The sequence below is a fragment of the Neoarius graeffei genome, chromosome 14 (assembly GCF_027579695.1).
Source record: "Neoarius graeffei isolate fNeoGra1 chromosome 14, fNeoGra1.pri, whole genome shotgun sequence".
Lineage (NCBI taxonomy): Eukaryota > Metazoa > Chordata > Actinopteri > Siluriformes > Ariidae > Neoarius > Neoarius graeffei.
In genome coordinates, this window is record NC_083582.1 from 75533100 (window position 1) to 75549460 (window position 16361).

At 41.7% G+C, this 16361-nt stretch overlaps 1 protein-coding gene across 1 annotated transcript in view; it reads left to right on the forward strand.

Moving 5' to 3' along the window:
- si:ch211-216b21.2 (heparan sulfate glucosamine 3-O-sulfotransferase 3B1) overlaps nt 1–15674 on the forward strand; it is a 103815-nt gene extending 88141 nt beyond the window's left edge. Inside the window, exon 2 of the mRNA XM_060938884.1 lies at nt 15053–15674. Within this exon, the coding sequence (XP_060794867.1) occupies nt 15053–15674 (622 nt within the window). The remainder of the gene's footprint in view (nt 1–15052) is intronic.
- The last annotated feature ends 687 nt before the right edge of the window (nt 15675–16361 follow it).

Sequence of the window (16361 nt, forward strand, 5' to 3'; positions counted from 1 at the left end):
GAATGGTCTGTTTTCAAAACATTAATCTTTAATCCAAACAAATTTGCAGCAAATGATGTTAGGACTGGGACTGTTTTGGCCTCTAGAGGCCGCTGTTATTTCCATCTTGTCATGTTTGTTTTGACCTCTAGAAGCCGCCACTGTGTTTTTGTGTTTGTCTTCATTGCCTGTTTCCTGCCCCACCCTGTTCCTTAATTAGTGTGTGTATAAATACCCCTCTGTTCGTTCCCTTGTCATGGAGTCTTTTTCCTATGTGATGCTGTTAGTGCTAGTTCCCTCTGTCCCATGTACCTTGCCTGTGTCTTTGTATTCTTGGTTTTTGCTTCTTTCTTTTGGACTTTGTGGATTTTGTTTTGATCTTCTGAGCATTTGAGTTTTTGCCTCTTCTTTTCTTAGTTGGATTTTGGACTTTGACCCTTTGGATATTTTTGTTTTTTGTACATCTTCTGAGCTTTTGGATTATCCTTTTGTTTTTTCCTTTGGACTGTATATAGCAGGGGTGTCCAAACTGATCCATAAAGGGCCATGTGGCTGCAGGTTTTCATTCCAGCCATGCAGCAGCACACCTGATTTGGCTTATTCAATCAACTGACACACCCACCCTTTAATCAAGGGTGGGTGTGGCTGCAAGTATTTGACTGTGTGAAGACAATTCAGTTGATTGAATGAGCCAAGTCAGGTGTGCTGCTGCATGGCTGGAATGAAAACCTGCAGCCACACGGCCCTTTATGGATCAGTTTGGACACCCCTGGTATATAGTGTAAATAAACTGTTTTTTGATACTCTACTTTCGCCTCACGCCTCTGCACTTGAGTCATCCCCCTGGTGGCCTAGTGGGGGTTTGCTGGATTATCACACCAGCAACCTGGGTTCGAATCCCAGCAAAACCCTAACAGATGAGAAGTGATCTACAATTTCTTGAATGTCATCAGGAACAACCAGGGTGGAGTCATCAGCATATAGAAGCTCTTGGACACATATCACTCTTGTCTTGGTTAAGGCCTTGAGCCTTAACAGGTTGACCATCTGAACAAGTCCTAATGTATACACCTTCAACTAAGTTTTGGGACATGGGCTCCAAAACGGCAGCAAACTGATGCAATGAAATGAAAAACTAGTGACATAGTTATATGGTCAGTTTTGTGATTGGCTGACCAAATTTAATTCAGGCTTCACCCATGTTGATGTCCGTGTGGTTCAAAAACTCATGAATAAACTTCAGGCTCAGCAGTGATTAGCACTAATGCTAACACTTAGTCTTTCCAGGTGCATAGCGGAACAGGGAAAACTTTGGACAGGGGCTCATAAACAACACGCATGATCAAACCTGGATTTTTCCACACACTGTGATGCCGTTCCAGTAAATCACAGCCGCACTGACCTCCACTAGAGTTCACTGACCTGGAAAATGGCCATTGAGCAGCAATGGCTGTGAACATAGACAGAGAAGTAGAGAGGATCAGCAGGCTAAAGCCTCAGAAATAAATATCGAGCCAATTACTGGACTGTAATGTGCTCTGAATGCCAGTGAAGTGCATTCGGGGATATTTATGCCTAATTCAGTGCTCTACTGAGGAACGTGAATCAGATCTTTCTACAGGCTGGACAGCTCTAGCCTTTTGTGGTTATGGTTTGAATTTTCCTTTATTCCCAATCAGGGCTGTCACAGTTTTAATTTCTTAAATTAAACCTGGAAAGCAGTTCACTGATATGTAGATGATTAGAGCAGATTCTCATTCTGGGTTTGATTACTTTGGCCTGCTTAACTCGAACACATCCTACTTAACAAACTGAATTTGACTGAGCGATCACTGGAATGAGCAACCTGAATGCAGTTTGTATTTATTTTTGTGTATCTGAAGACTCAGCTATCGAACATTTGATAAAATAAGTAGAATATAGAGACCTGATTTTCTGTATCTGGGTCATTACCCTGTATCTGGGTTATTTAATTACCAACATAGCAAAGTCTACAGCATTTTTACACCTCAGAATCACATCCGCCTTCCAAAAATGGAATGAGCTGAAACAGTTTTTGACTGACAGAGAGATATATCGGAGCACTCGCATGAAAATTCTGATAGCTTGTGTTCGCCCCTGTTTACTGTACAGTATCCAGTCATATGAATTGTCAGACACAGAACTGCAGAAGGTCGAAGTGGTATAGCATAGCTTCTTGAGAAAGATAGTAGCTGGAGGGTACGCATGAAAAAATGCCCTTTCTTGCAGACAACGGAAAAAAGGTGCTGACCCTGCAACACAAATCGAAGGACAACTCGACTGGGCTTTTAAAATATCAAATGAACAACGACGAGAAATAACTCAGTCACATTCTATCCAAAACTTTTGTCATGTCCAATATTTAAAATATATGGCACATGTGTGCTGTATGGAAAATGATGCACTACAAAAGCAGGTGCTCTTTGATATAAGAACACCATCAAAGCCCTGGGCAAGAGTGGAGGAGATACTGAGGGTTGACAGGCAGCAGGCCAGAAGGACAATGATGAATAGTAAAGACTTCAGGCATTTCTTGGAACAGTGGTTTCCAAGGCAAGCGCGCCCCAAGGCCAATCTTGTGCCATGAGGGAAACTATGATGATGATGTGAATTTCTGAACACTGAAATAAACCACTTTGAATTTCATCTCATCTCATCTCATTATCTCTAGCCGCTTTATCCTTCTACAGGGTCGCAGGCAAGCTGGAGCCTATCCCAGCTGACTACGGGCGAAAGGCGGGGTACACCCTGGACAAGTCGCCAGGTCATCACAGGGCTGACACATAGACACAGACAACCATTCACACTCACACCTATGGTCAATTTAGAGTCACCAGTTAACCTAACCTGCATGTCTTTGGACTGTGGAGGAAACCGGAGCACCCGGAGGAAACCCACGCGGACACGGGGAGAACATGCAAACTCCACACAGAAAGGTCCTCGCTGGCCACGGGGCTCGAACCCGGACCTTCTTGCTGTGAGGCAACAGCGCTAACCACTACACCACCGTGCCGCCCCACTTTGAATTTCAATGTGGAATTCATTCATCTCATCTCATTATCTCTAGCCGCTTTATCCTTCTACAGGGTCGCAGGCAAGCTGGAGCCTATCCCAGCTGACTACGGGCGAAAGGCGGGGTACACCCTGGACAAGTCGCCAGGTCATCACAGGGCTGACACATAGACACAGACAACCATTCACACTCACATTCACACCTACGCTCAATTTAGAGTCACCAGTTAACCTAACCTGCATGTCTTTGGACTGTGGGGGAAACCGGAGCACCCGGAGGAAACCCACGCGGACACGGGGAGAACATGCAAACTCCACACAGAAAGGTCCTCGCTGGCCCCGGGGCTCGAACCCGGACCTTCTTGCTGTGAGGCAACAGCGCTAACCACTACACCACCGTGCCGCCCCACTTTGAATTTCAATGTGGAATTTTTTTTTTTAATTTGAGGTGTGTAGTTTTATGATGCAATTTTTTAGTAGTGTACCTGCTTCACAGATTCAGGCTCCCGGGTACAATCCTGAACATGGACTTTTGCCCATTTTCTCTATGTCCATGTAAGCCTTTTCCAGGTTCTCCAGTTCATCCTGTTTCAGTGAACTGGCTTTGCTGAATTGCCCTTTGGTGTGAATGTGTGTATGCACGATGCCCTGTGATGGACTGGCATATCATCCAGCGTGTATTCCCATCTTGCATCCAGTCTTCCTGGGATAAACTCTAGGAGAAACCATGATCATTACCAGGATAAAGCACTTGCTCAATATGGATTAAGGAATGAATATTTCAAAGCTATAAATCTAATGGTGTTGAGATTCCATTATTAACAATATAATGACTTAACATTCAAATCTTTTTTCCCCCCACATCTCATTAGCAAACTGGGGTCAGCCATGGTCTTAAGGTTAGAGATGCAACCTTGGGCCCAAAGAGTTGCTGGTTTGATTCCCGGAACTGGCAGGAAAAATGTGAGGGGAGTTGAGTGAATGAACAGCGCTTCCCCCTCCCTCTGTATCATGGCTGAAGTGCCCTTGAGCAAGACACCGAACCCCCAACCACTCCCTGGGTGCTCTAGCATCGCTGCCCACTGCTCTGTGTATGCATGTGTGCTCATTGCTTAATTGAGTATGCATGCATGTGTGTGTGTTCACTGCTTCAGATGGTTTAAATGCAGAGGAGGAATATTGTTGTGCTTGAGTGTACATGTGACAAATAAAGGATTCTTCTTAAAAAGCATAGCATGATGTTTTCTGACCCATTTTCCAACAAATAAATAATTTTTACTGGATATACATGTATTTGTCTAAATTCATTCTCAGTAAATGATGAATCATTTTCACATCCCATGTGAAAATATTCCATCTTTTATTGTGTGGGACATAAAAAAAGAGGGAACATGATATTTCCAAATAAATGTGTCTCTCAAAAATAACTTTTATGAGCACAGTAAGGTTTTTTTTTTGGTGTTGCTTGTTTGTTTCTTGTGGATCCGTTAAAGAAGAGTTCTCCATCCAAACCATCAACAGAGGGTTTCTTCTTTCCAATTAGAACCTCTTGTAGAAGAGCTATAATCCCTATACATCCAGAGAACCCTAAAGGAACCATCTTGTTATAGTCCAAAGCAAAAAAAAAAAAAAAATCGAGAACAGATTAATTTGTGGAAGCAACTTGCTTAGTCAGGTTTTCAGTTATGTATGGTGGTTGTCAGAAAAGTGTATCTTATAAAAAAAATCAGGACTCAAGGTTTGGCTTGGTATGTATCAGACCTCCTTCTGAACCTTCATAGCGACGACCAGGTTCCTGGCTCCAACGCAGCAGCGTGCACTGGGAGTCATAGTCCGACAGCGTTAAGAAGACTTGAAAGGTTTCTCTGGAAAGGGCTGTAAATCTCATGCGCTTGGAAGCCAAACTCCTTCATCTGTTACATCACCTATACCGCCAATAAAGCACCATTTAGAAAAGGCCATGTGTGTTTGATGCCAAGGGTGCTGCGAGGAAACAGACTTATTTCAGCGCTGTAACAGGGTTCCCTGCCGAGTCTGTCCATCATGCAGCTTTCTGTCTCTTTTGCTTTTTATTTCACTTCCTTTACTTGTGCTCGGATTTGCTCACTTGACTTTTGTCTTTTTGGGATCGTTGTGTGTTTACGAAGAGTTTATTTTGCTATTAAATCTTTTGTAGGCTGCTTAAATCCAGCCTCTTTTGTCTCTCTATCCCTCTTTCTCCAAGAAGTAGGTCACTATTGTAATAGAGCACTCAGTTTCAAAACCTCATGAACACATTCATCTTGTCAAAGTAATTTCAGTTCATTTCTGTGGTAATTACACGAGGTAATGTGAGCAGTTAGTGTTTGGGTATGTAGAGTACACTACAGTGCAGTTCATTAGTAATTAGACACGAGACGGCCTTTCAAGTTCATAAAATCGGTGAAATTTAGTTCCCTCTGAAATGTGGTGATTGTGATATCTGTTTATTTCTGTAATATTTCACAAAATATCAGGCCATTCTGTGGCTGGGAAGTTATTTAATTTGAGGGGATTAAAGCAAATAACTACATGGAATAATTTGCAATCAGAGCTCAAACTCCATAATCTGGTATCTCTGAAAGTATTTAAGTCCATGATAAATCCCATTGTTTCGAGGCTTCATGAGTGCAAATGTTTTATTTGAATGGAAATGTCTTATTTGATCTTGACCTGATTTTGTAAATTCAATTGTTTATTTGTATTAAGTCTATGTCTAATGTGACAATGTCAAGTCAAGTCAAGTCAACTTTATTGTCAAATATGCTATACATGCTCGACATACAGCACAGATGAAATATCAGTCCTCTCTGACCCACGGTGCAAACTGGCAATGCAATAAATAAAAATAGAATAATTGAAAAAACAAACAATATAAACAGTATAAACACTCTAGATAGGAACTAGACAGACTAAACACTCAAACAATATAAACAGAATAAATAAACAGTATAAACACTAGATAAGAACAGGACAGACTAAACACTCAAACAATATAAACAGTATAAAACACTCTAGATATGAACTAGACTAAACACTCAAACAATATAAACAGTATAAAACACTCTACATATGAACTAGACTAAACACTCAAACAATATAAACAGTATAAAACACTCTACATATGAACTAGACTAAACACTCAAACCATATAAACAGTATAAATAAACAGTATAAACACTAGATAACAACAAGACAGACTAAACACTGAAACAGACAATATAAACAGTATAAACACTCTAGATAGTAACTAGACTAAACACTCATACACACACACACACAATGTGTTGAAGCTGTTGTTTTGTTTTTTTGCTGCCATTCTTGCCCAGGTCTCTCTTGTAAAAGAGATCTTCGATCTCAATGGGACAAACCTGGTTAAATAAAGGTTATAATAATAATAAAAAATAATGTGCATGAAATTGCTCGCTTTGCACAGTCAAGCAGACAGAGGAAGTCCGTGTGTGTGCGCATGCGCAGGTTTCCCTTTGAGCGTGCACTGACAGTTCCATCATTCTGTCGCTAAACGAACAGCTGATCACACCGAGGTGCTCGCTGAGCGCCCATATTTATTAGTTTGGTCCTGCGTTTCCTTTCCTTCGTATAGAACATAACGTCTTTTCTTCTCGCTTTCTTTCCGTTACTGTAGTCGGTCTTTCACGTTTCATTCACACACTCGCGTCCTCCATTTTTCTCTCCTGTTTCAAATTTGTATCCCACAATGCCTTGCGTGAACTGGGAAAGCCCACTACGTCATGCATGATGTAGTATCTTGAATTGGGTCATGGTGAAGCAGGAAAAAATAGTAGGGAATTTAGGGCCACATGGAGATAAATCCATTAATTGTTCTATTTAAAAATAAATAAATAAATAAATTTGGAAGTCTGTGATTTGAATTCAGTAGCTTTTGGTCACTAAACAAAAATAATTGGGTGTCGGGAAAAATTCTTTTTATGACCGACACTTAAAATCTGAAGGGCGGTCTACCTTTGAACAATTTGTTTCAAACACTTTAAATAAGGTAATAGCTTTGTCTCAAATCATCATTCATTTCTTCATCTTCGTAATGGCTTTATCTTGGTCATGGTCATGTCCCAAATTGCATGCTATAATTTAAAGTTCAGTGTTCACATACTAATCATTCTATACTGAAGGGAACAGACCATAGAATGCAACCTCATATTATTTAGCATTTTGTAATTACCTTAGCTCAGCCAATTATATTTTTTTATTATGTACAGGTATTTCTCAATGTGGACTTACTAGACTTATAGGACAAATCACAAAGCTTAATAAATGTCTGACTTGAGTCATGAGAAAGGCTGTCAGGGTGAACTAAATTAATTGTGCAAAAGTGTAGATTGTAATTTCATTTGCCACTCTTTAGTATTCAATATGTAGAAGATGCATTTTATTAAGTTTAACATAAAATCTCCTTGTGCAGCATCAAAAATTTACAGAGTAATAACTAATCCATTGTCAAACTGCTTTAGCCATTTTTGTAACATTGTATAATAAGCTCAAGTGTGAATGACAGAATCCTCAGACTGGACATAAGAAGCCGACAGGATGAAAGAAGCCTTGGCTGGACAACAGAAGCCCCAGCGTGGATAGAAGAAGCTCAAGGGCAAATGACAGAAGCCTTGGGCTGTACAACAGAAGCTCCAGGCTGGACATTAATAGCCCCAAGGTGAACAGAAGAAGCACCAGGCTGGACAGAATAAGCTCAAGTGTGGACAACAAAAGCCCCAAGTCAAACAAAGGTTGGACAAAGCCCCAGGCTGAACAGAAGAGCCCCAGAGCCAGGCAGAAGAAGCCCCAAGTGGGATGGAAAGAACCCCAGGATGGACAGAAGAAGGTCTGCAGGAACTAGACTGTAGGAACAGGATGGAAGGAACAGTAGCAGCCCCAAGGTGGAAAAACAAAGCTTGAAGATGGCTGGCAGAAGCCCCAGACTGGACAAAAAAAAAAAAACAGACTGGATGGAAGCAGCCACAGGTCGGAGGAAAGCAACCACAAACTAGATGTCAGTACGCTCTATGACCAGATCTTCTTATCTTTATGAAATTTTAGATTTAAATTTTCAGTTTTAGATTTTATTTTATATTTTCTATTCTTTTTCATTGTTATTCTAAAGGGAAGTGCCCAGCATGGGACTCAGAGTCCCATTCGCACTTTCCTATTGGGTAGTATTGATAGCTTTTGTAATCATTTTTTTAATATGCCCAATAAATATGTTAAAAAAAGGGATCAATAAAGTTCTATCTAATCTAATCTAATCTAATCTAATCTAATCTAATCTAATCTAATCTAATCTAATCTAATCTAAATATAACACTGAAGGAGCTGCAAAGATACACAGCAGAGATGGAAGTATCTGTCCATAGGACCACTTTAAGCCATACACTCCACAGAGCGGGGCTTTATGGAAGAGTGTCCAGAAAAAAAAGCAATTGCTTAAGAAAACACATTTGGAGTTTGCCCAACAGCATGTGGCAGACTCCACAAATATATGGAAGAAGATTCTCTGGTCAAATGAGACTAAAAGTGATCTTTTTGGCCATCATGGGAAATGCCACGTGTGGCGCAAACCCAACACCCTGAGAACACCATTCCTATAGTGAAGCATGGTGGTGGCAGCATCATGTTGTGGGGATATTTTTCATCTGCAGGGACAGGAAAGCTGATCAGGACTGAAGGAAAGATGGATGGCACTAAATACAGGGCAATTCTGGAGGAAAACCTGTTTGAGTCGACCAGATGTTTGAGACTGGGATGAAGATTCACGTTCCTGCAGGACAATGAAACAAAACATACTGCTAAGGCTACACTGGAGTGGTTTAAAGGGAAACATTTAAATGTCTTGGAATGGCCTAATCAAAGCCCAGACCTCAATCCAATTGAGAATCTGTGACATAACTTGAAGATTGCTGTACACCAACGCAACCCATCTAACTTGGAGTTGGAGCAGTTTTGCCTTGAGGAATGGGCAAAAATCCCAGTGGCTAGATATGCTAAGCTAATAGAATCATACCGCAAGAGACTTGCAGCTGTAATTGCAGCAAAAGGTGGCTCTACAAAGTATTTACTTTATTTTATTTTTATTTATTTTTTGGTAGGGGGACCTATACACACTCCGGATACCTTTTTTTCATCATAATTATTGTTTTGTATCACAATAAAACAACAATTTGCACCTTTAAAGTGGTAGGCATGTTGTGTAAATCAAATGGCACTAACCCCCCAAAAATCCATTTTAATTCCAGCTTGTAATGCAACAAAACAGGACAAACACCAAGGGGGATTAATACTTTTGCAAGGCACTGTACCTTATTAAATATGAAAAATTACTTCTGCAGATGTTTCTGTCTTTTATTAAGATGATCCCTATAAGATTTTGGATTGGTCAGTGGTTGTCACTTTTGGATCAGCAGCCCACATAAATTGGTGCTAGCCTCAGCAGGAACTGTTCTCCACCCATCGTTGTGCTGAACTTGATATGATCTTTGCGCATACAGATGGTGGGTAAGACATACTGTATGTTTGGTACTAGCGAACTCATACCAGTCACACAACAGTGTACATTAGATTATCCTTTATTTCAGCCACCATCCAGTTTTGGCTGAGCAGTTTATTTTTAAAAAAAAGCATTTAAAACATTCAGTTTTCCTAATGAAGATTGCTGATTCAGGCTTGCTTTTATTGTGGCTTGGACCAGGAATCAGAGCTCTAAATCATCAGCGGTATTTACATGAGCTCCATAATCGATTCCAGACATTTCCAGTGATTTCCATCCTTTATGGTGTTACTATCATATTCCTGGGAGCTCAGAGAAAGGAAGGCTTGACCTTACTGTCTGCACTTACAGATCCACAGAGAGGTCGAGTTCCATCTCTGAGCCTCGTGTCTTAACATGACAGAGTGCTGTAGCTGTTATTCCTCACCACACCTGACTAACAGGATAAGCTCTGGCTCATGATCAGATCATAGACGCTCCAGTTACATCACTGCTGTCCACACGAACAATGATGAAAATAACCAAGGCACAGGTTATTTTTATCCAAGTACCATGGCCTTCAGACATCTTGTGAGCAGAGATTAAGCACAGCCCATGTTACATAACCATTTTAATTTCTTATGGCACTGTCATTTTTCTTTTGTGCTCTTTCTCTCTGACACTCGTGCTCAGGATGGAGGCATGAACTCCCACTTGTCAAGGCTAAGGCTGCTTTCAGAAGGACATTTTGGTGTCTGTCATAAATACACCTCTTGGCATTTGGTTTCATTCATTCATGTATTTATTCATTCATCTGTCCATGTTTATCCTGCTCAGGGTCACAGTGGATCTGGACCCTATCCCAGGAACACCCTGGACATCTAAGAGCAGTTTTGTGGAAAAGCTAAGAGCTAATCTGTCTACTGGAATGTCTTGGGGAAGTGGGAAGAACCTGGAGAAAACTCAAGCAGACACTGGGAGAACATAGTAAACTCCACACAGACAGGAAGCTGAGTTTAGGATCAAACCAGGGACCCTAGATGTATGAGGCAGCAGTGCTACCAACTGTACCACCATACGGTAGCATTGATTTCACAGGGAAAAAAACTCTTTAATTGATAACCCTTAGAAAAACATGTAAAATTGCACTGTTTTCATTAAAAATTAATAATAATAATAATAATAGTAATAAAGCTCAGCTTATACAGTGCCTTTCTCACACCTAAGGTCGCTTTACAATTTAAAAAAAATCCACCAAAAGAGGGTCAGGATGTAATTCCAGTGGTGTAGCTGCCCACAATCCCACCAAAAGATGATAAAGGTATGTCCCACACTGCCTGCACAGCCGCCACAACACCACTGGGCAACATCACTCGGAACACCACGCCATGGATCCACAAAGTGAACACAGAATCACCGCTGCACAGAGTGCTGGACAATCCCAATGCTTAAAAGAGCAACGAGCTGACTGCAGTCCATAGTGAAGAGCACAGGCATAACTCATGGTGGACCAAGGCCTGAAGGAAACCGATGCCCAAAACTGGGCCCAGAGCTACACCACAACCAGCGAACGAAACATTCAAAGAACAAACATCAAACCATACAAGCCCAAAAAGAAGAACAAAGGGGAAACAAGAAATAAAAATAAAAAGCTCCAGTGAGAAGCGGTAGCCAAAATGTACACAGCATACTCTCAACTGGAAGCAGAAAAAAATCCACTCGATTGTATCTATTGTGACTGTGTGTTGTCCAATAAGACAAGGTCTAGGGTGTGATCATTTATGAAATACCAAAAATTGTCTTAAACTATAAACTGACCTTTAGAAAATTTAAAGAGAGTGAAATGGATAAATATTGCTTCAGGCTCCATTTTCATTTTAATAACCTAAATGAATGTTTCTCCATGAGCATGAAGGAATACTTCAGCAGTTTGAAACCAAAATAATACACATGATTAGATGATAAATCAGCATTTTCATTGTTCAATTCTTAAATTACGTTTACAGGAAAATGTGTGTGAAGAAGAGTGATACCTAGCATATCTATCTATCCATTATCTATAATGCTTATCTGTCAGGGTCACGGGTTGGGGTACACCCTGGGCAGGTCGCCAATCTATTGCAGGGCTAACACAGCCATTCACACTCAAATTCACACCCATGGGCAATTCAGAGTAGCCATTTGGTCCAATCTGCATGTCTTCGGACTGTGGGAGGAAACCAGAGCACCCAGACGAAGCCCACACTGGCATGGGGAGAACAAGCAAACTCCACACAGAAAGACACCAGTCAGTTGCAAGGTTTGAACCTTTTTCTGCAGTGCATAACCATTGCAGCACCATGCCACGCAACTAGCATATGTGTACCTTATTATGTGTATTTTTCATTTCATATTTGAGAATATTTCATCTCATCTCATTATCTCTAGCCGCTTTATCCTGTTCTACAGGGTCGCAGGCAAGCTGGAGCCTATCCCAGCTGACTACGGGCGAAAGGCGGGGTACACCCTGGACAAGTCTCCAGGTCATCACAGGGCTGACACATAGACACAGACAACCATTCACACTCACATTCACACCTACGGTCAATTTAGAGTCACCAGTTAACCTAACCTGCATGTCTTTGGACTGTGGGGGAAACCGGAACACCCGGAGGAAACCCACGCAGACACGGGGAGAACATGCAAACTCCACACAGAAAGGACCTCGTCGGCCACGGGGCTCGAACCGGGACCTTCTTGCTGTGAGGCGACAGCGCTAACCACTACACCACCATGCTGCCCCTTTGAGAATATTTATTAGAATAAATAATTATATGCATTACATTACAGGCATTTAGTTGACACTGTTGTCCAGAGCGACGTATGATGAGCACACACACATACCAGGCACCTGGGGAGCAGTTGGGGTTAGGTGCCTTGCTCAAGGGCATTTCAGCCATGGATTTTCCTGCCAGTTGAGGGCATCAAATTGGCAACCCTTTGTGCCCAAGGCTGCTTCTCTAACCTTTAGGCCATGGCTGCCCCCATGCACCATGCACACCATATGGTCTTTTAAGTAGAAACCCATTTGGTTTGGAGACCCACCACTTAGAATGAGATTTAGTTCAAGATGAGACTGTATCCGTGTCCTGACCTGGCCCCATAAAATAATGAGACAACTCAACAAAGTTCATACCTTATTTATGATTTCGACAGATGGTGAAAGAGCATTTGTTGTGTGTCACATTACTGCATCCCTCTAAAAGCCTAGCTGTTTAAAACATTGCAGAACAAACACCTTCTCTCACTCTCTATTGAGTCGAGATTTGCAGCACTCCTGCTTCATTCCAACAGCTTGTGTGTTCATCCGAGCGCAACCGTTTACCATCCCAGCTGTGCAGCAGATAAACACTAGCTGTCACACTCTGAAAACTCTCAAAGTCGCTGCACACACATACTCTTTGCTGAGAGACATGAGTGTGTGGTGCTACACATGCAGAGAATCTCTTCTGTTAGACCGTAGGGCCTCAATGAAGCCTCTGACCTTGACTCACTAATGCTCTTATGGCCTGTAAACTGTGCTTGCTATAGGGGGCAAGGGGGCCATTTTGTCAAGCCCTAACCCCCATGCTGAGTGAAATGGGATGAATAATTGAGGGATGCATTCTGTACTTGGGCTGTAAAGGGGGAATTCTTGCCATGCCCTAATTGGTGGATATGAGGGTTATAAATTGTTAATATAGGGCTTTTATTCGCTTTGGTTCAGGTCACTGTCCTGGAGGGCAGCCGAGAGAGAGGAGAAAAGGGGAACGAATGAGTGAACAAGACTGATAGAGTGCAAGAATGAATAACTAAGACAGGGACAGACAGTAGAGAGTTAGCAAGAGACAGAGACCGTCCATCATAGACTAATAGATTAGCCTTTTTTCTTTCTTTTCAACCTCAGAGGTCGAACCAAAGCTTGAATAAAACCAAGAGCCAAATATTACGTCTGTTCCCTCTGGACAATTGGAGGTTTCACTGTTTTTGATGGATTCTCCAATGTGTTGATGTTTCTCATGACCAGAATTCTTTCATCACTGAAACTAAGTATCTACCATGACAGCATCTGCTAGACATCAATCATTTCTATAGTCTGTGGCTCTAAAGTAAGTCCGAGGTTATTTGTCCAATAGCATCATGGCTTGCTTTGTAAAGCAATACTGTTGAAAATGATATTTAGCCAGTGCTACTGCAAGAGATCTGGCTGGCCATGTATATTTTGGAGTTCAGCAGATGTAGTCTTAGTGGAATATGAAAGGGCAGATTGAGTGTGGTGTGAGAGGAACCCAGGCTTTGCTGTGATGGAAGGGTGTTTGTAAAAGGCTCTGGGGAGATGTGTCCCAAGGTCCACGGGAGCTTTAGTTGGAAATTCTCTGGCTCTCCTGTCTTGGCAGAGGTCATTCTGCTCATAGATCATCTGGAAAGAATCTGCTCATGTGTCAGTGTCACACTACACTTAATCCACTCTCCTCAATGGGATTCAATCATTATTGGCAATCCTCCATTAGTTGGTTGATTGATCACTGTCAGTTGAAACTGTTGATGTGGAATCCTGCTTGACTTCTGGAGTCAAAAAAAACAAAACAAAACATAGCCTCTATTTCTGTTATACAAATACACATGTACTGTGTATTTGAACTACTGAAATAATCTACTTTGCATGTCCCAGCTTGGAGGAAATGCTACCAGTGAAGCAGGTCAGGGTTAAGGGCTTTGCTTAAGAAACCAACATTGGTAGACAAAACCATGTTCTGCATACAAAATTGTCAAATTTGGTATTTCTATCAGATTGATAAACTCCTTATACTTTTTGTATTCCTATAGGAGGAATATCAAGTCAAAGTCCCTCCTGCAGCAGGACCTGGTCTTCCCAGGCAGTCTCCTGTCCCAGTACTAACCAGTGCTTGTGGTGCAGCATCAATCTCCATAGCCCTCAGTCTCTCACCAATTATATAGCTAGGGTTACAGTGGGGGGGCCAGTCCTCTGGTAACCACAAGAATTTGACTCCCTATTCACACCTGTATTGCAGCGTGCCTTGCTAGATGGCAGTAGATACCATTTTTATGATGATCTTTGGCATGACCTGACGATGAATAGAACTCACAATCTCCCTGTTAAGAGGCGGACATGCTAACTACTAGGCCAGCTTGCAGTGATATTGTTATATATTGTTAAATTATTTCAATTCTTGGTATTCCTCTGGATTAATTATTACAGCTGTTACTGGGCTGACTGATAGATCATTTACACTTTTGATATTCTTCTTTGCATGGTATTCCAATTGTATGGAATGTTAGACCCTTTTCATTTATGGTATATCTTCTGGATTGATTATTAGATCACTGGCAATTTTAAACATATGAATGACCAGGGTGTTTACTGGAGAATAGAATCACGTAAATGGAAAAAGACTAATAGCTACTGTATATTATGCTTGAAAAGCATTTACCATGTGGTTTTTAGTTGGCAGCCAGTGGTTCCTGACTCTTCCTCTCTCCTGTCTTTAGAGACCTGATGCCCAAGACCCTGGAGGGCCAGATCACCATGGAGAAGACACCCAGCTACTTTGTGACCCGTGAAGCTCCAGCTCGGATCTGTTCCATGTCACGTTCCACCAAACTCATCGTGGTGGTGAGGGATCCAGTCACCCGGGCAATCTCGGATTACACACAGACACTGTCCAAAAAGCCAGACATTCCCTCTTTTGAGAGCCTGACTTTCAAAAACAGGACTATGGGCCTTATCGACACGTCATGGAGCGCCATCCAGATCGGCATCTACGCCAAGCACCTGGACAACTGGCTCCAGTTCTTTCCCATGCACCAGATCTTGTTCGTGAGCGGTGAACGGCTGATCAGTGACCCAGCTGGAGAACTTGGCCATGTGCAGGACTTCCTGGGCCTCAAGAGGATCATCACAGACAAACACTTCTATTTCAACCAGACCAAGGGCTTTCCATGCCTGAAGAAGGCTGAAGGAAGTAGCAAGCCTCATTGCCTGGGCAAAACCAAAGGCCGAATACACCCCAATATCAACCCTGAGGTGGTGCAGAGGTTACGAGACTTCTACAGACCCTTCAATATGAAGTTCTACCAGATGACTGGAAGGATATTTGGCTGGGATGATTGACTTTGTGAAGTGTGAGGAAAGACTATACACTATGATTGCTTGCAGTTCCACTCAATACAAGAAATAAACAAGTATTGAAAGAGAGGTTAGTTGACCCTTAGGTTCTGTTCAGCTCAAAATGTTTCTATTATGCATTGATAACATTTGCATTTGTGCATTCACCCAACACACGTACAGTGCTGGCACGGTGATCCCGATCATTAACACAGAGCCTTAACCAATAAAATACCACGGTCCCTTACACAATTGCCTTGGTTTCAGTAATGAGTATGTAACACCATTCTGAAAAATTCTGTTTGGGTGAAAATGATTCATTTAAAAAACAAACTGGATCACTTGCAAAAAATATTATTCCAACATAAAAACTTTGTGTTTGGCCCAGTTTCTATAATGAGTGAAACAGACCTAGAAGGTAAACATGTTAAACATGACTGTTCTTTATCATTTTTGTGACTTTCATATTTCTTTCCTGATTAATATTCCCTTTTGTGCACACAAACCAGCCATCCAAAGGATCTCCTGATGCAGTCTTAGGAAAATGGGTTTCTCAGAAGTTCCTTGGATGGTTTGGAGAAATGATGTGAAGTTTCCAAAAGAGCATCCACTTTGAATCTTCTTTGAAGGGGAGTCCTCAGTTGTAGGATAATGCATGGAATAAAAACCCAAGGAACAAACCAGATTTTAAGG